The following is a 14,509-nucleotide window of genomic DNA, read 5'->3' as shown; positions in this document are numbered from 1 at the left end:
CCTATGCACCTGTCCCCACAAAAGAGGTGTGTAAAAGCGTTTTGTAAACCCTCTATAGTATAACCATTTATATCACCATTGATATACTTATTAATACTTAATATGACTTACAGTAATACTAACACACTCTATTTCTCTTCCCTTTCCCCTATACCTCACCTGTGAGGTAAACCATTACCAGCCATCAACCATCTCTGTGCCTGTCCCTCATCACACCTGAAGTCACATCCCTCTGACTGCCCTACCATCGCCATTGCCTTCGCCATCCCTATGACTGCCCTAACATCGCCTGCTGTGGTTCCCTGCCCGAATCTTTGGCCCTCGGATCCCAGCGACCCATCACCTTCCGAAATAACTAATGGATTACTAATGGACAATTTATTCCCTACACTGGACTATTTGAACTTTCATTGTCATTGTAACTTTCAAACTACAAATGACTGTACTGTAACTGACCCAAGGCAGATGGGTTGGGCCCTTGAGTCGTGGGTCTGTCTGAGGTTTCTTCCTATATGTATCTCCAATTCTAGGGAGTTTTTCCTTGCCCCTGTTACTCATGGGCTCTCTTTGAATGTCTAACACTCTGTAAAGCGCCTTGAGACATGTGTAATGTATTGGCGCTCTATAAGCGACATTAAATTGAAAATTGAATTGAAAGTGAGACACACTGAACAGAGCGAGCCTGACAAAGGTTAGCTTGAGAAGTCATTTACCCATCACTGGAAATAATAATAAATGAATAAAGTGTACCCATCAGGTAGCCATGAGAAGCCAAGAGAGAGTGAGATGATGACGTGTAAGGGAGGAAAAAAATAGGGAGAGAAAAACACCAGAAAATAAATAAATAAATAAATAAAAATACTTGCAGGGTGGCTGGTGAACTTTTCTTCCGGCAAACAGCACAAAGAACACATGCTAACGTTCCTTAAACTCTACACTCTGTTAGTGTTAAAAAATATATATTTCTTAACAAAACATAGTTTGTGCACATCGCAAAACAATAAATGATTGCGAAGTTTGGGGTAAGCTAGCCTGAAGAGAAAAAACTGAGATTGGTTCATCAGCCTATTAGAGTCCCAGATTTCCATACAAAAAAAAGAGAGTAATAAGGAAAGGGATGCAGTTCAACTGAAAATACAGAAATACAGGCTACTATAACCATCAAATGAATAGTCTGGACTCTATTGAAGCATTCATTAGCATGAATAATACATAATAATATGAAGAACAAAAACACAGATAAGACTGATGTCAGTGATGCTAACAGTTCTGTGGAGTGGCTGATATGAATCAGAGTTCGACAATCAACACGACTCCATCTACACTGCAGCCAGCTTAGGCTACTCACCCCATAGGCCAGTCACACAAAATTACGCGGATTCAGTTTGCTTAGGGATATCAAGGTCTGGCTCGTTCACACTTCTCTCCAGAAACAAGGAAACCTCGTCTGGTGAAAGGAAAATCCGCCTCTGCTCGCTCTTATCGATGACTTGGAGCAGTGTTTCCCACAGATTAGAAGGCAATGTGTGGTGGTCGCCCCATGTCTGACGGGGGGGGGGGGGGGGGGGGGTTCATTGCATCGCCTTTTCATCGCTCTCCTTTCATATAATGTTTTTTTGTTTTTTTTTACCAAGATGTGAAGCTTGTCTTTATTTGAAACACACACATATTATGTAATTATTTACATTATATAGGCCTATACTGACATTTCTGATATTCATAACAGCAAACTTTATGCAGATTATAGCCTACTATTCATATTACAACTCCACTTCTGCAATTCAGCTGTCTGGTCGAAGCCTCAAAATATTGTAAACATAGCAGGCTAAGTTTATCATACTCTACTGGTTGGACTGTTCATTTTCCCCACATGTGTTTAAGTTTCAAGGTAAGCTAATACTTTTTCTCCTTGGGACAGGCCCTTTTAAGTCTTGGAGTTGAAAAACATTGGTGGTCATGCAGTCAAATGAATGCAAGAGTTTTAATCAAATGCCTGTAGCATAGCCTACTAATGATGCTAACCGAATATAACAGTAATTTAGCTAGTCGTCTTCTATGCGTCAATGCGTCCACGATTGTGAATGTTTTATTTGGATTAAATGTGCATGTGGAGGGCGGCTGTCCATTGAGCGCGCACAAGAGCGGGCCAAGGAGAATGAGTTTCTTTCTACTGTTTGGTAATTAAGTTGCACGCATAGACTACAAAACTTGCGGGAGAACTTTATGCTTCTACCCGAGCAGCGGCAGGTGCATCAGTGCGACCACCGACCACGCTTCCAGGGATAATCTCGTTGGTTTTCATGGAGACAGACAGCCGCGGTGTGCACGGAGGGTATAGGGGCTGTGCGTGTTTGTGTGTATTAGAGACAGACGCGCGAGTGACAGAGAGGGAGCGCAGGGAAAGGAAATTCAGCTTTACGAATGCTGCGTGTTTTTCAATAGCGTTTCAAAATAAGAAAAAATAAATAAATAAATAAAAGAATAACGAGACGCAATATGTGGCGGCCGGTGCTGAATCTGTGGCGCACCGCCACAAATTTGTCTATGTGTGGGAAACACTGCTTGGAGCTTGGCGGGGAATAGCATTCTGTATGGGAGGCCGGCGTTTTTTAGCTGAGCCTTAACTGGAACAAATGCAGCCCTCTTCTTAGAAACTTCGGCACTGAAATCCGGGAAAAAATGAATCTCCGATCCGCGAAAGGATAAAGAGCTGGCCTCTCTTGCCAACTTCAGAATGCGTTCCCTGGTCTGATAGTGATGAATGCGTACGAGGAATGGATGTGGTCTCGAGTCGGTTGGATTCTTTCTAGCCAACCGTCCGGTGAGCTCTGTCAGCGATTGTAGATGTAGGGAAAGTTTTGCTTCCAAAGGTCTCCTTCAGCAGTGTGTCGATGAAAGCGGTGGGCTGTGATCCTTCGATTTTCTCAGGCAGACCTATTATACGGATGTTATTACGCCTGGATCGATTTTTCAGATCATCCATTTTAGCTTTCAGTGCTTCGTTATCGCTGGAAAGAGCTGTAACTTTAGAATCAAGTCTCTCGAGTCTCGTCTGCGTATCATTGAGTGAGACTTCCAGCTGCTGAATGGTTTCATGATGTTGGTCAATAATCTCTCAGTAGGGGGGCACGGTTCAGAGAATTTCACGATTCGATTCGATTTCGATTTTCAGGCTCACGATTCGTTTCAAAATCGATTTTCGATTCAAAAACGATTCTCGATTCAGAAAACGATTCGCAGTATAGTTACTTTTCCCATATGGTTTAAAAGAAAAGAAGCACAACAAATTAAATAAGTTTAATTCTACTCAATGTCAGCTTATTTGGGTAAGATGTATTGCTTTCATTCTGTCCACTCATAAGGATGGGCAACGTAAAGTTATAATTTTGACTACATTATATATATATGAATCGATTCTTGGAATTTTATGAATCGATTCTGAATCGGTAGAGTTTGAATCGCGATTTGCTTTGCACACCCCTATCTCTCAGTCAGCAGAAAGTTGAGCAGAGAGTTTGGCAACAATGCGTTCTTCCATTGATGTCAGCAGTCTCTCCATATCAGGCAGCGCTAACGGTGTGTGGGTCATGCTAGCATCAGAATCCGCAGGATCAGCTAGCTTAACTGCATCGTCCTGAATTACTTTCGCAATGTGTTGATCCGCCAGTTGAGTTTGTTTTTTAGTCGCCTTCTTCATGTTCAATATTAGGTAGCGTTTACACAAATATTTGTATAATATCAGATGGATATAAGAAGGATTTTATCAGGATTTCAACAGAGCGATCCCAGTTTGCGACCTACTCCGCCATGCATCAAACCGGAAGGCGAAAATTGTGATTTTCGACAATAAGACAATATCGACAAAGTTTTTGCGCACATTAGTAATGGAAACGCAGTAATGTAACGCAGCTACTGATTGCATAACATAAAAGGGGCATTGTTAGCCAATTTGTGTTTTAAAGTCGTTTTCCAGGCAGCGCTGTATGGAGGCCACCAGAGTTAGCCAAGGGTTAGGGTTAGGGTAAAGTGCCTTGAAGCCGACAGTACCAATGCTGCCTTGAAGTCAACGTTGGGTGCTTAAAATACCATTGAGCTAGGACTCCAGTGGTGTATTGCTTTTCTAAAACGGTTACTACATATACTGAATCTGGTAAGATGTCATAAAAGACACAGCAAATTGTTCACAATTTAACCCTATGAGCCCGACGGACGCAAAGTGCGTCAAAAAACACACCCATTCTTCTCTGTTACATTGCTCCGCGATTATTTGTCACAGCGAGATGAGACGAATACTGCACGAAAGAGCAGAACGGGGGCTTTCCAACGAGATTAAACACTTGTCTGTACGATCAAGTATGAAAATAAAATAAAATCATGAAATTAAATCAAAGTATATTAGAATCAAATCATATTTACAGTCTATATTGCTCTGCGTTCACCCAGGCATCCAGCACTCTCGCTTGGATTACTCACGCACCCGACATCGCACAGACACAACACGCATATCAAATGAAAGAGGAGAAACAGAGCTTTCCATTGACACCAAAGACATCGATCCTTTTGTGTTATAAAACAGACGAAGTGACAAACAAATCATAATGTCATATAGCTTCGGCTACCATTACTCTCGTTTGATTTACCGCTATCAGAACGATATGGCACGCATGTCAGATGGAAGAGGAGAGTTAGAGCTATCCACAGATACCAAATACAACCTTCTAGGCCATAAAACAGATGAAGTGACAGCAAAATAATAACTTCGTTTAGCTCCACTTCCCCCATGTTTTTGTGTGGCATAATAGCCTACCAGTATGTTCATAATCCAACGTTATCATGTGTTTCTCTATCGCAAGTCACGCTCATAATACGGTTTTGAGATCCTAGCAAACTCCTGTATGGTATCCAATTTAAGACTCATATTGCATCCATATTTGTTTGACAAATAAACACTTTTTTGCCTTTACTTTGTTTATTCCAATGCAGTAAAAAAAAATATTATAGAAAATCATCATCTGTGCACGTCATGTGTGCTACCACGCAAACAAGTCAGGTCAGATCAGCTAGTGTCACAAATATGGAGCGCAACAAGTGTCAAAAAGTCATTTCTCATCACTGAATAAAAATGGCCATTTATTTCTGGAAGGCACACACCACATATTTCTGTAAATTGCTCAGCCCCAAAGTATACCTCCACCATGGTTCTTATATTGCCATTTTCAGGACAGTCAGGCCTACACAACCGAGCCTGACTGTCGAGCTGTCAGCTTGCTGTGGTGAGATACACGTCAAAATGTAAGAATTTGTGGTAACACTTTAGTTTGGGGTGTCGCTGTTACAGTGTACCTACCTAATTAGGTACAGTGGTACAACCTGTGTAACAACATGTACTATCAGGTACTATCATTGTACTTGCATTATGTATTTGTGGGTACCTACATATAGTTGTTACATTGTAATACTGAGTGCTTTTACAAAACTTTGCCAATTTGCCTACATTTTTCATCAGAAGCAAAGGGCTGACCTGAGACCTGCTGGATGGGGTAAATCTGGTCATGAAAGATTTGATATACAAACCATTCTTAGCTCCAGTCAAGAGGTCATTGTCTTCAGTGTACATGTAACAGCTGTGCTGCTACAACCTTGTTACGGGTTTATGGCACTGTATCAAAGAGTAATAAGTGTGTACCAACACAGTTGATACATGTGCTACATAGGGTAATGGCAGACATGTTCCAAGACATCAAAGACACAACATACATGTCATATGTGCATGCAAGTAATTAACTGGTACATTTAACAGGTTTATTCCACAGTATCAAAGAGTAACAAAGGTGTAGTAGTGCAGCTATTACATTTATCAACTGTGTTGGTACGCAGTGGTTATCATATAGAAATCCTGGAATGGATTGTAAAAGTTTTGGGCAACATTGGTGGTTGCATGTTAGATCTGAAGTGCATTAGGTCACGATGATCTGTCATTTTTAAAAAGTGGGACCCCAGAAAAAACGTTTGAGAAACACTGCTCTAGAATATCTTGATGTTTGCTAGTAAAAAGACCAGCTGAGGAAAGAAAAGTCAGTATGTTATGTGTGTGTTGGTTCATATTTCAAATTCCATCAAACGGCAGACATGCCAGACTTGTCTATAAGAAAAGCTTGATTCCATACCTGTTATTGCCTATTGCAGCTTGCTGCCAATTCTTATTAATGTCAGGTGACTGGTATATAGTTGACTGTGGGGCCTGTTGCAACAAAGCATTCTGTGAGGTATTCTGTGGTGACAGAAGATGGCTGGCTGGACTAAGTTCAGGTAGGAAAGATGTGTCTCCTGGTTGAAGAATGGAAAACAGACAAATCAGCAGGACTTGAACAAAGCATAACCATTAACAAACCATAAAAAAAAAAAAAAAAAATGTGAAGAAAGTTAATTTGGTCCCATAAGCAGCTGAAACATACCGTATTGTCCAGGGGAATTTACTACTGCCCCAAACTGCCCTTGCACAGTTCCCATCATGCTCTGATTGTCCAAGGTCACCCTTCCAGGAAGCTTTGGATCCAGAGGCCCTCCGATCCGATTGAAATGACTGGGTGAGGTGGGGGTGGTACTTGATGCAGTGCTATATCTAGTTGAGTAAACAAACTGCTGTTGTTGGCTCTGCGCTGGGCCCTGGCCTGGCCCTTGCTGCTGAAAACTTTTAGGTACTCGATGGACCCCCAGTCCTGGGCCTATGCTCTTGCTCAACATTATTACTTTCTGCTGGAGAAGCTGTTGTTGTCTGTGGTGGAAGCTGTAGAGCTCCCTTTGCCGCTGAGCCAGCATTTGAGCATTCAGTGGAGGCTGATGGAACAATAATTGAACATACACAAGGACACATATAGAGGCATACAATCAATGACTACTGATGTGAACAATTACGTCTCCAATCAAAAGGCAGACTTGTGCTAAAAGCACACTGATTACATACCTGTGATTGCAGTTGTGATGGTTGCAATCCTGATTGATGAAGTCCCACAGAAATATGCCCTCCCTGTGAAAACTGTCCTATAGCCATAAGGCGATTCTGGAGAGACAGAGCCAAATATGTCAAGTCAAGTCAAGTCAAGTCAAGGTTTATTTCATCCATTTACATGGAAATTACATTGCTGTAATGCACACATGCACTCCGTCATGTCCACATAAAACATATAATAAAAAATAAAATAGCCTCCATAGAGGGTACTTGTTGTGAGGATGATCCGAGCAGGGTCCAGGAAACAAAGTCAACAATAAGAGTCAACTTGGTTTTATAAAAAAAATTACTTTTATTAGTCACCGAAATTCCCACAAGGTGAACACACAGGAAAAGCTCCCTCCCTAGCGGTAGTTCTCCCCCTTTTACTTCCCTCTCTCCCTGTCTGTCTTCAGGTCCTGAACTAATTGCCGCCAGCTCGTTACTCAGATTCAACGCAGGTGCATCAATTAGTAAGCTACCTGCAATCACTGGGCCCCAATCTGAATTAACCCCACTGACACAACTAACTCTATGGTGCGATGTGGGGGTGCCGACAGGCACTGATACAAAACATTTAAAATAGTACAACAAATAAATTAGCATAAGACAGACACACAATTGACCTATGGCCAAACCACGCCCTCGAACGCAATGAGCCAATCACAAGCCCAATACACTCGGACATTCTCAGCTTCCATGTCCATTCAAATGCATCGGGGGTGGTCAGTTTTCGCTTGTTTTTCAATATTTTTTCTTTGAATTTTAAGTTTAAAATGGTCAAACGGTGTGCATGGGGTACATGCAACTCTGATACAAGATACCCCGAGAGGTTGGGCGACGGTATTTTTTAATTTTTTTTACCCTTTCCAAAGCCACATCTTAACCGTACGACGGCGTATTAGGGCCACGTACCGTAATTTCCAGAATTTAGCCGCGGCTTATACATTGATTTTGCAAAATTTCTTCAGCTATGAGGTTAATACAGGGGGGCAATTAATATGGTGTTAATATGGTTTTGTTTCTTTTAACTTGCATAAAACACTGTCCTGCGGCTTATACACAATGCGGCTTATATGCGGGAAATTACTGTATATATATATATTTTTTTTCAGAGGTGTGTGTGTGTGTGTGGGGGGGGGGGGGGGTTGGGCAATATTCTGAGAATATTGCCCCCCCAATATTGACTTCATTAAGTGGCAAATTTGCCACTTTATAAAGTGGCAAATTTGCTGGATCAAAAGGGGAAGCTAGACTATAAGCCAGGCAGGGTTTTTGTGTTTAATTTGTCAAATTCATCTCCAATTCCTAGCGAACTGTATACTTCTAATGAATTTGTTGGGGGTTGCTTCCTTTGCTCAAAATTACCCTGGGAAGAGGAGTTGGGAAGGAGACTCAATCCCAGCTGTGTGTCGGACTCGTTTGTGTGGCGCCGAGGCCGAGGCTGTAGGCTAGCCCCCTTGTTGGACTGCTCTGTCTGTTTCCCCTGTGTCTCCTGTCGTGTGTGTGTGTGTGTGTGTGTGTGTGTGTGTGCGAGAGAGTTGTGTGATTGACGAGTGGACGAGCGATTGACTGATTTAGCAGTGAGTTTATTGTTTTTTGAGTGGACACCTCCTGCTGCCCCGTGTAGCCTACTAGCATGTACAACGTCAGGAAAATAAATCACCCGAGTTTGGAACGACATGTCAGCCTCCCCATCTCCCTTCAATATTTTCCAGTAAACTATCAAAAAGAGAATACAATCAGCTGTGTCGTCACGCTTTCATACTCTATCAAGCGAGCAATCACAACGCAGAGCAGAAACGACCGGTTACACTGTTACACACAGACTTTATAGGCTAATGTGGCAAATTTGCGACTTTATAAAGTGGCAAATTTGTGACTTTTTTCTCGCAAATTTGCCACTTTATAAAGTCGCAAATTTGCCACTTTGTAAACTTTTTTCCCAGAATATTGCCCCCCCACCTCTAAAAATATATATATATATATATATATATAGCTGCTAGTCTTGTCTTGGTAAAGATGGTTGTCCTGGAAACTTATGTAGCTTAGACCATTGATCATGAACCATTACTTGCATATTAAAGCACAACATTGTGGACAACTTTCTATACTACCAAAATATTGTTTTTAGTAAAACATGTAACCTTCTTTCACTCTTCAACATAGCTATAAAGTCAATATTCAAACTATTTACATACAATGTCAATAGACAAGAGGTCTGGATGTTCAAAAGGTCATTGATTTGTGCTGATTTAGTGTGAGTAATAACTCCTAATAAAATGCTGTATTTTTTGTATAAGCATTTTGAAAATGGAGGGCCCAACACTGAGTTTCCCCATCCACACCAAGCTACAAGGACTGGATCTACTGTAGGACAGAGGTGTCGTCCATCTCCAAAAAAGAGGTGCACACATACTGTACATGATCACACACAGGTTCAAGTCACACTCGATGATTGATGATAATATCAAGCTGAAAAATCAGAAAAAGATCTGCACACATAGAAACATTTTATGACATATTATGAATCCGCTAAATATCGATTAACCCATAAAATAATCAGAACACATTGATAATGAAAATATTTTTTATTTCATGCAGTCCTAATGATGTTATTTTTCTTTCATTCACAGGTGTGAATCAAGGACCAATAAGGACCGAAACATCAGGAGAGGAGGTGATCTATTTCTTGGGGCAAAAGTTATTTACATGACATTCATGAAGCTTTGCAATTATTGTATTGATGAGCAGAATGTCTTTGTACACTCTCTCAATGTGCAGACCTGCTCTTGTGTAAAGGACAAAATCACAGAATTCTAGTCCACTTAAAAGCAGCTGCCCTTGGATTTGATAGTAACAGTTGTGGCTTTTTGATACTTTGATGTCTTGTCCATTGTTGATGACATAGAAGTCTTTGATAGTTGAGGCAGCTTCTTCTATGGTCATGTCTCTTGATCCAAAGGGGCACTTAATTTCGAGCAGTCCAATTTCCCCACTATCACATATAATAGCATCCGGTGTTGCACCAAGAAACGGCAGCTCTGGCTGTAGCATTAGGCCAGCATCATGTACATGTTTAGATGGATATTTTTGTTGGTAGAGATCCTTTGCCTTTGGCTCACTGGCAGTGCCATAGCTCGTTGCCTTTGAGGTGAAGGGTTTTGGGTAGTGACTGGATAAATTTCTCAGTAACCTTTTTTCTTTTCAATATTTTTCCAAAGTTAGAGGCTGTCAGCCTTCCCTCACGATCTTTGTGCCATTTCTCACAGGCAGCCTGTGCCTTAGTCGCCACTTGAATTTTCCTTGCTTCTTCAAGTTTGAAACTCTGATTGAGTTGTTCAGTAGGTTTTGGTAGAGAGATTTCTGGGGAGAGGGGCCTGTCAGCACAGGAACAGGATACGGGCAGGGATGATGCCGGCTTGTTTAACACCGGAAGCTATAGGAAAAAAAAAAAGAAAAAGTTATGTACAAATACAGAAACAGCAGAAATGACAATATAACTAATAATAACATACTGTATGAGATGGAGTGCTCTGTTGTGGTTACATACTGTAGTTACACAGTTTTCATTGTTTTACTTGTTTCAAATGTGCTGTATCGAATGTACACTTTAGTTTGAATAATTGTACTGATATGTTGGTTGGTTTGTGACATTTGGCGTGTACCAAAACATCTTTGTTTCCCTTTATTCTTTTTAAAGAGTCACTGCACCCTAAAATATGTTTTTTGAGCTGTTGATTGATTGAAAATACTCAAAAGTGGTGAACTGTACTATTACTAGGGTTAATATTGACAAAAATCGTGTTTCTCGACAAAAGTGACATTTCGCCTGATTTTGTATTGGAGATATTGCTCTCCGCGCTTACTACAGGTTGAAACATGCCATGGCATGTTGGTCCAAAATGCTATTGGAATGCTGACGAAGTCCTGTACTTCTCGTCCAACACTACGTCACCGGGTCATTACAAATTAGGAATGAAACGCCCCAACACCTGCTGCCCTGATTAGCCTACCTGTGATAAACCATGTCTGCAGCACTCATTCCCAGATTGACACAAAATCACCATGGTTGATTGGTTGCAGCAGTGCTGCACTCCCTCTCCAAATTTCAGAACGTCTCGCCCATTTTGAAAGCCTTTTTCAGAAATGTGAAGTGGGTGGAGTTATGGGGTGAAGTGACTCTTTAAATCATACATTTGTATTTTCAGCGCTAGAGGATGAGCAACCACCCGTGCAACAGCAGCCAGAGGAAGTGCAAGAACATCTGCACCAGCATCCTCCACTGGAGCTGCCCTCAGGGGAAATGGAGCAAGAGCTGCTGACATTAAGGTCTATGCTGGCTCTGAAGAATGCAGAAATTGAAGATTTAAAAAAAGAAAAGACTCTAATATCTTTTTTCGACCAGGGCTGTGCCGGTGCTGGTGCCGGTGCTGACGTTGAGCTGGTTCTGGTAAAGCACCGGCTCCAGCACCGGCACGCATTTCCATAGGGTTCAGCACGGAGCAGAATGTTACTAGAGTGGAGTGTTACTATGCCGACGCACGTCTGAATCAGCTGTGAAAACAAAAAAAACCATGGCTGCCGATATCGGTAAATGACTGCTGAATCGGTTGAAATGCCATTTGTGTGACGTTATTTAGCTTGGATTTGTTTAAAGTAGATTGAAAATAAATGATTTACTATCTGGTTATACCATTGTTGTACCCACTAATAACGTCTGGTCTGAGATATTAGCTGTCAGTGAAACTATTTTATACCGTTAGCCTGCTAGCTTACGTAGGCTAATTTAGTTTAACGTCAGCTTTTGCTAACGTCATACCGTAGTGTTAACCAAAGATTCTAGAGTGCTACGCTCATTTTTAAACGACAGTTCAGTATATTTACTGTTGCCATGGTGCCACGACCCTTATTACGTAACGGCCCCAACTCTGGGACCAGCAATTTCACGGTGCCGTGCCGGTGCTGGCTTTTTGGCACCAGAACCTGTCATTGTTCGGTCGAAACACGCAGAACCAGTTCGAGATTGGGCACCGGCACGGCACCAGCACCGGCACCGCTGCGGTCGAAATGAGGTATAACAACACTAACACCAGAACTCCTGCACCATAGCAATATTTCTAACTATTTCCGGTACTGCACTGGCTTCACTTATGATCAGTTTAACGACTTGTGCACTGTGTTTGCTGTGCCAAATACTTATACAGCTCCACAAACCTTTGTCCCATTAACATATAAGAGGGTTGATCGAGAAATAAATGATATGCCACTACGTCACCAACTTTTGCTGGTTCTCATGAAGTTGCGCCAAAATTTAGACTTAAAGGATCTGGCTTACAGATTTCAGATACCAGAACGAAGCACAGGCACTCTTTTCAACTCATGGGTCGATTACATGTTTGGTGTACTTGGTGAATTACCTGCATGGACGTATAGAGACACCATCATCTCCCAAATGGCAGATAAATATAATAACAACTCTAGCAATACTTGACTGCACAGAAGTAAAGATTGAGAGGCCAAGTTCATTAGTACTGCAGAGTCAAAGTTTTTCAAATTACAAATCCACCAACACACTCAAATCACTGATTGTGTGTGATCCACGTGGCGCTATTATGTTTACATCAACACTGTTCACTGGGTCGTTGTCATTGTTAACAAAAGCAAATTCTTGGACTTGCTGAAAACGCTCATCTCCCATAGCTACCTGAATCAAGGTGATGGTGTAATGGTCGACAAAGGGTTTCTCATTGAGAAAGACCTAGACAATATTGGACTGAGAGTAAATATCCCCCCTTTCGCTCAATCAAACACACAGATGTCTGCCGCAGATGTACAGTGCCTATAGAAAGTCATCATACCCTTTTGAAATAGTCACTTTTTTTGTCTTACAGCCTGAAATCAAAACCCACAAAACAAAAAAGATAGCCGCTCACAGAGTTCATGTGGAGAGAGCTATTGCTAAAATTAAGAAGGTCAAAATTGTGTCAGGAAGAATACCCAACATCAGATTGGGCAATATTAATCAAATTTGGTATGTTGTGTGAGCATGCTCTCAAATTTTCAGCCTCACATACTGTAGACTTTAGGTAATGTAGGTTATGTGCTACAGATGGTACGGGTTGAGAATGCTCCTTTCTTTCCCGCACATCGGGACTCCCGAAGCATCGGGAAAACTGCAACCGCAAGGGGGCAACATAGACCGCCCTAATAATATGAAGGTTCGGCTCATGGAAAAACCCGAGGACACCGCGCTGGTGACAAGCGGAGAAAAGAGACATGACGCTCGGCATGTTAGATTGCAGTTGCAGAGTTTTCGAATGTTTACAGTCTACCTCACAGCTCTCTCACTCGACGTAGCCTATAACTCAGTCAGTCCAGCAGAGATGCCAGAGCAACGTTTTGGTCAATGGAGAGGGAGAGAAATGCTCCGCATATCCGTCTCATTTAATCATTAAAATGAAAGTGATGACTGGCGAAATTAATCAAACGACGTTTCAATAAACCATTGTTGAAATGAATGAAAATGGTTTTAGAAACATATAGGCCTATCAGAAGGAAATAGCCTTCAATTCAACCTGAAATACTCGAAAGGCAACCTTAGATTAATTCATGAATTCATTACGGTTACAAGACCGCATTTCCGTGAATAGGCTATTATTGTCAACGTCAAGGCGAAGACGAAAGAGATGGACAAGATGGACATTTTGGCAACATTTACATGCTAGGAATACTTAGAAATGTGTAGGCTATTTTAAAACGGAGGCATGTTCATTTTAACCGGCGACGCTGGGTAGCCTACATGTACCCAGCACTTGTTATCACAGATTTTGTCCCCACCACTTTTGACGACTGAAAATAAAATGTATTTAACAGAAATCTCTTTAATACATGCCTGCTTGTCACTTTACTTATAACCGTAGGCTACATGCATGGAGAAGATTGCGCATTTTGTAACATTGTAACAATGGATGGTCAGATATGCGATAGGGCAGAGAGGGTAATTCATTGTAACCATCGACTAGCAGGCCTAGCTCCGCAAAATAAGTTTCTAGCAACGTATGTATGGTATGCATGTTCATGTTGATTCAGAGATAGGCATAGACTACCATAGGCTGCTGGGCGTCAAGCTATATGACAGCATTTTATCATGTGGTGAATTAATAACTAACGTCAGTTTAACATGTCAGAACTTTTGATCGGCGTTTCAAGTACATTTGCCGAATAAAGCCTGTCGAGGTACACATCAAACTGTGGCGCAAGTGGTTGGAGCATAGGTGTCGTAAGCCAGCGACCGGGGTTCAATACCCAGTCGAGGAACCTCTCCGGAAACCATCAAAACAAAATGCATCGATTTATTAAAAAAAATGACAGACTTTCTGTTTTGAGATTCTTTTTATGTTTGCGATGTCTGCTGAAAAGAAAAGTTAATATGTTAATTCGTGGTTCAGCGCGCACTCACACACATTTTTACATTGACATAGTGTCGGCCTCAAGTGTCGTCCTCAGTGCCGCATAGGT

The 14,509-nt window shown here is 41.6% G+C and overlaps 1 protein-coding gene across 3 annotated transcripts in view; it reads right to left on the bottom strand.

Moving 5' to 3' along the window:
• ncoa1 (nuclear receptor coactivator 1) overlaps positions 1–14,509 on the bottom strand; it is a 212,631-nt gene that overhangs the window by 25,051 nt on the left and 173,071 nt on the right. For 2 of the 3 annotated variants that reach the window (XM_062551011.1, XM_062551012.1), the window contains 3 exons: positions 6,965–7,060; positions 6,456–6,837; positions 6,168–6,327 (listed from right to left, as the gene is read on the bottom strand). In XM_062551011.1, coding sequence (XP_062406995.1) covers positions 6,168–6,327; positions 6,456–6,837; positions 6,965–7,060 — 638 coding nt within the window. Of the gene's footprint in view, positions 1–6,167; positions 6,328–6,455; positions 6,838–6,964; positions 7,061–10,353; positions 10,428–14,509 lie in introns of those variants that run through there. The other variant, XM_062551013.1, reaches the window with a different exon arrangement.

Source organism: Sardina pilchardus, chromosome 12 (assembly GCF_963854185.1).
Source record: "Sardina pilchardus chromosome 12, fSarPil1.1, whole genome shotgun sequence".
Lineage (NCBI taxonomy): Eukaryota > Metazoa > Chordata > Actinopteri > Clupeiformes > Clupeidae > Sardina > Sardina pilchardus.
Note: the sequence above shows the minus strand (reverse complement) of the source record. Positions and strands in the feature narration are given on the sequence as shown.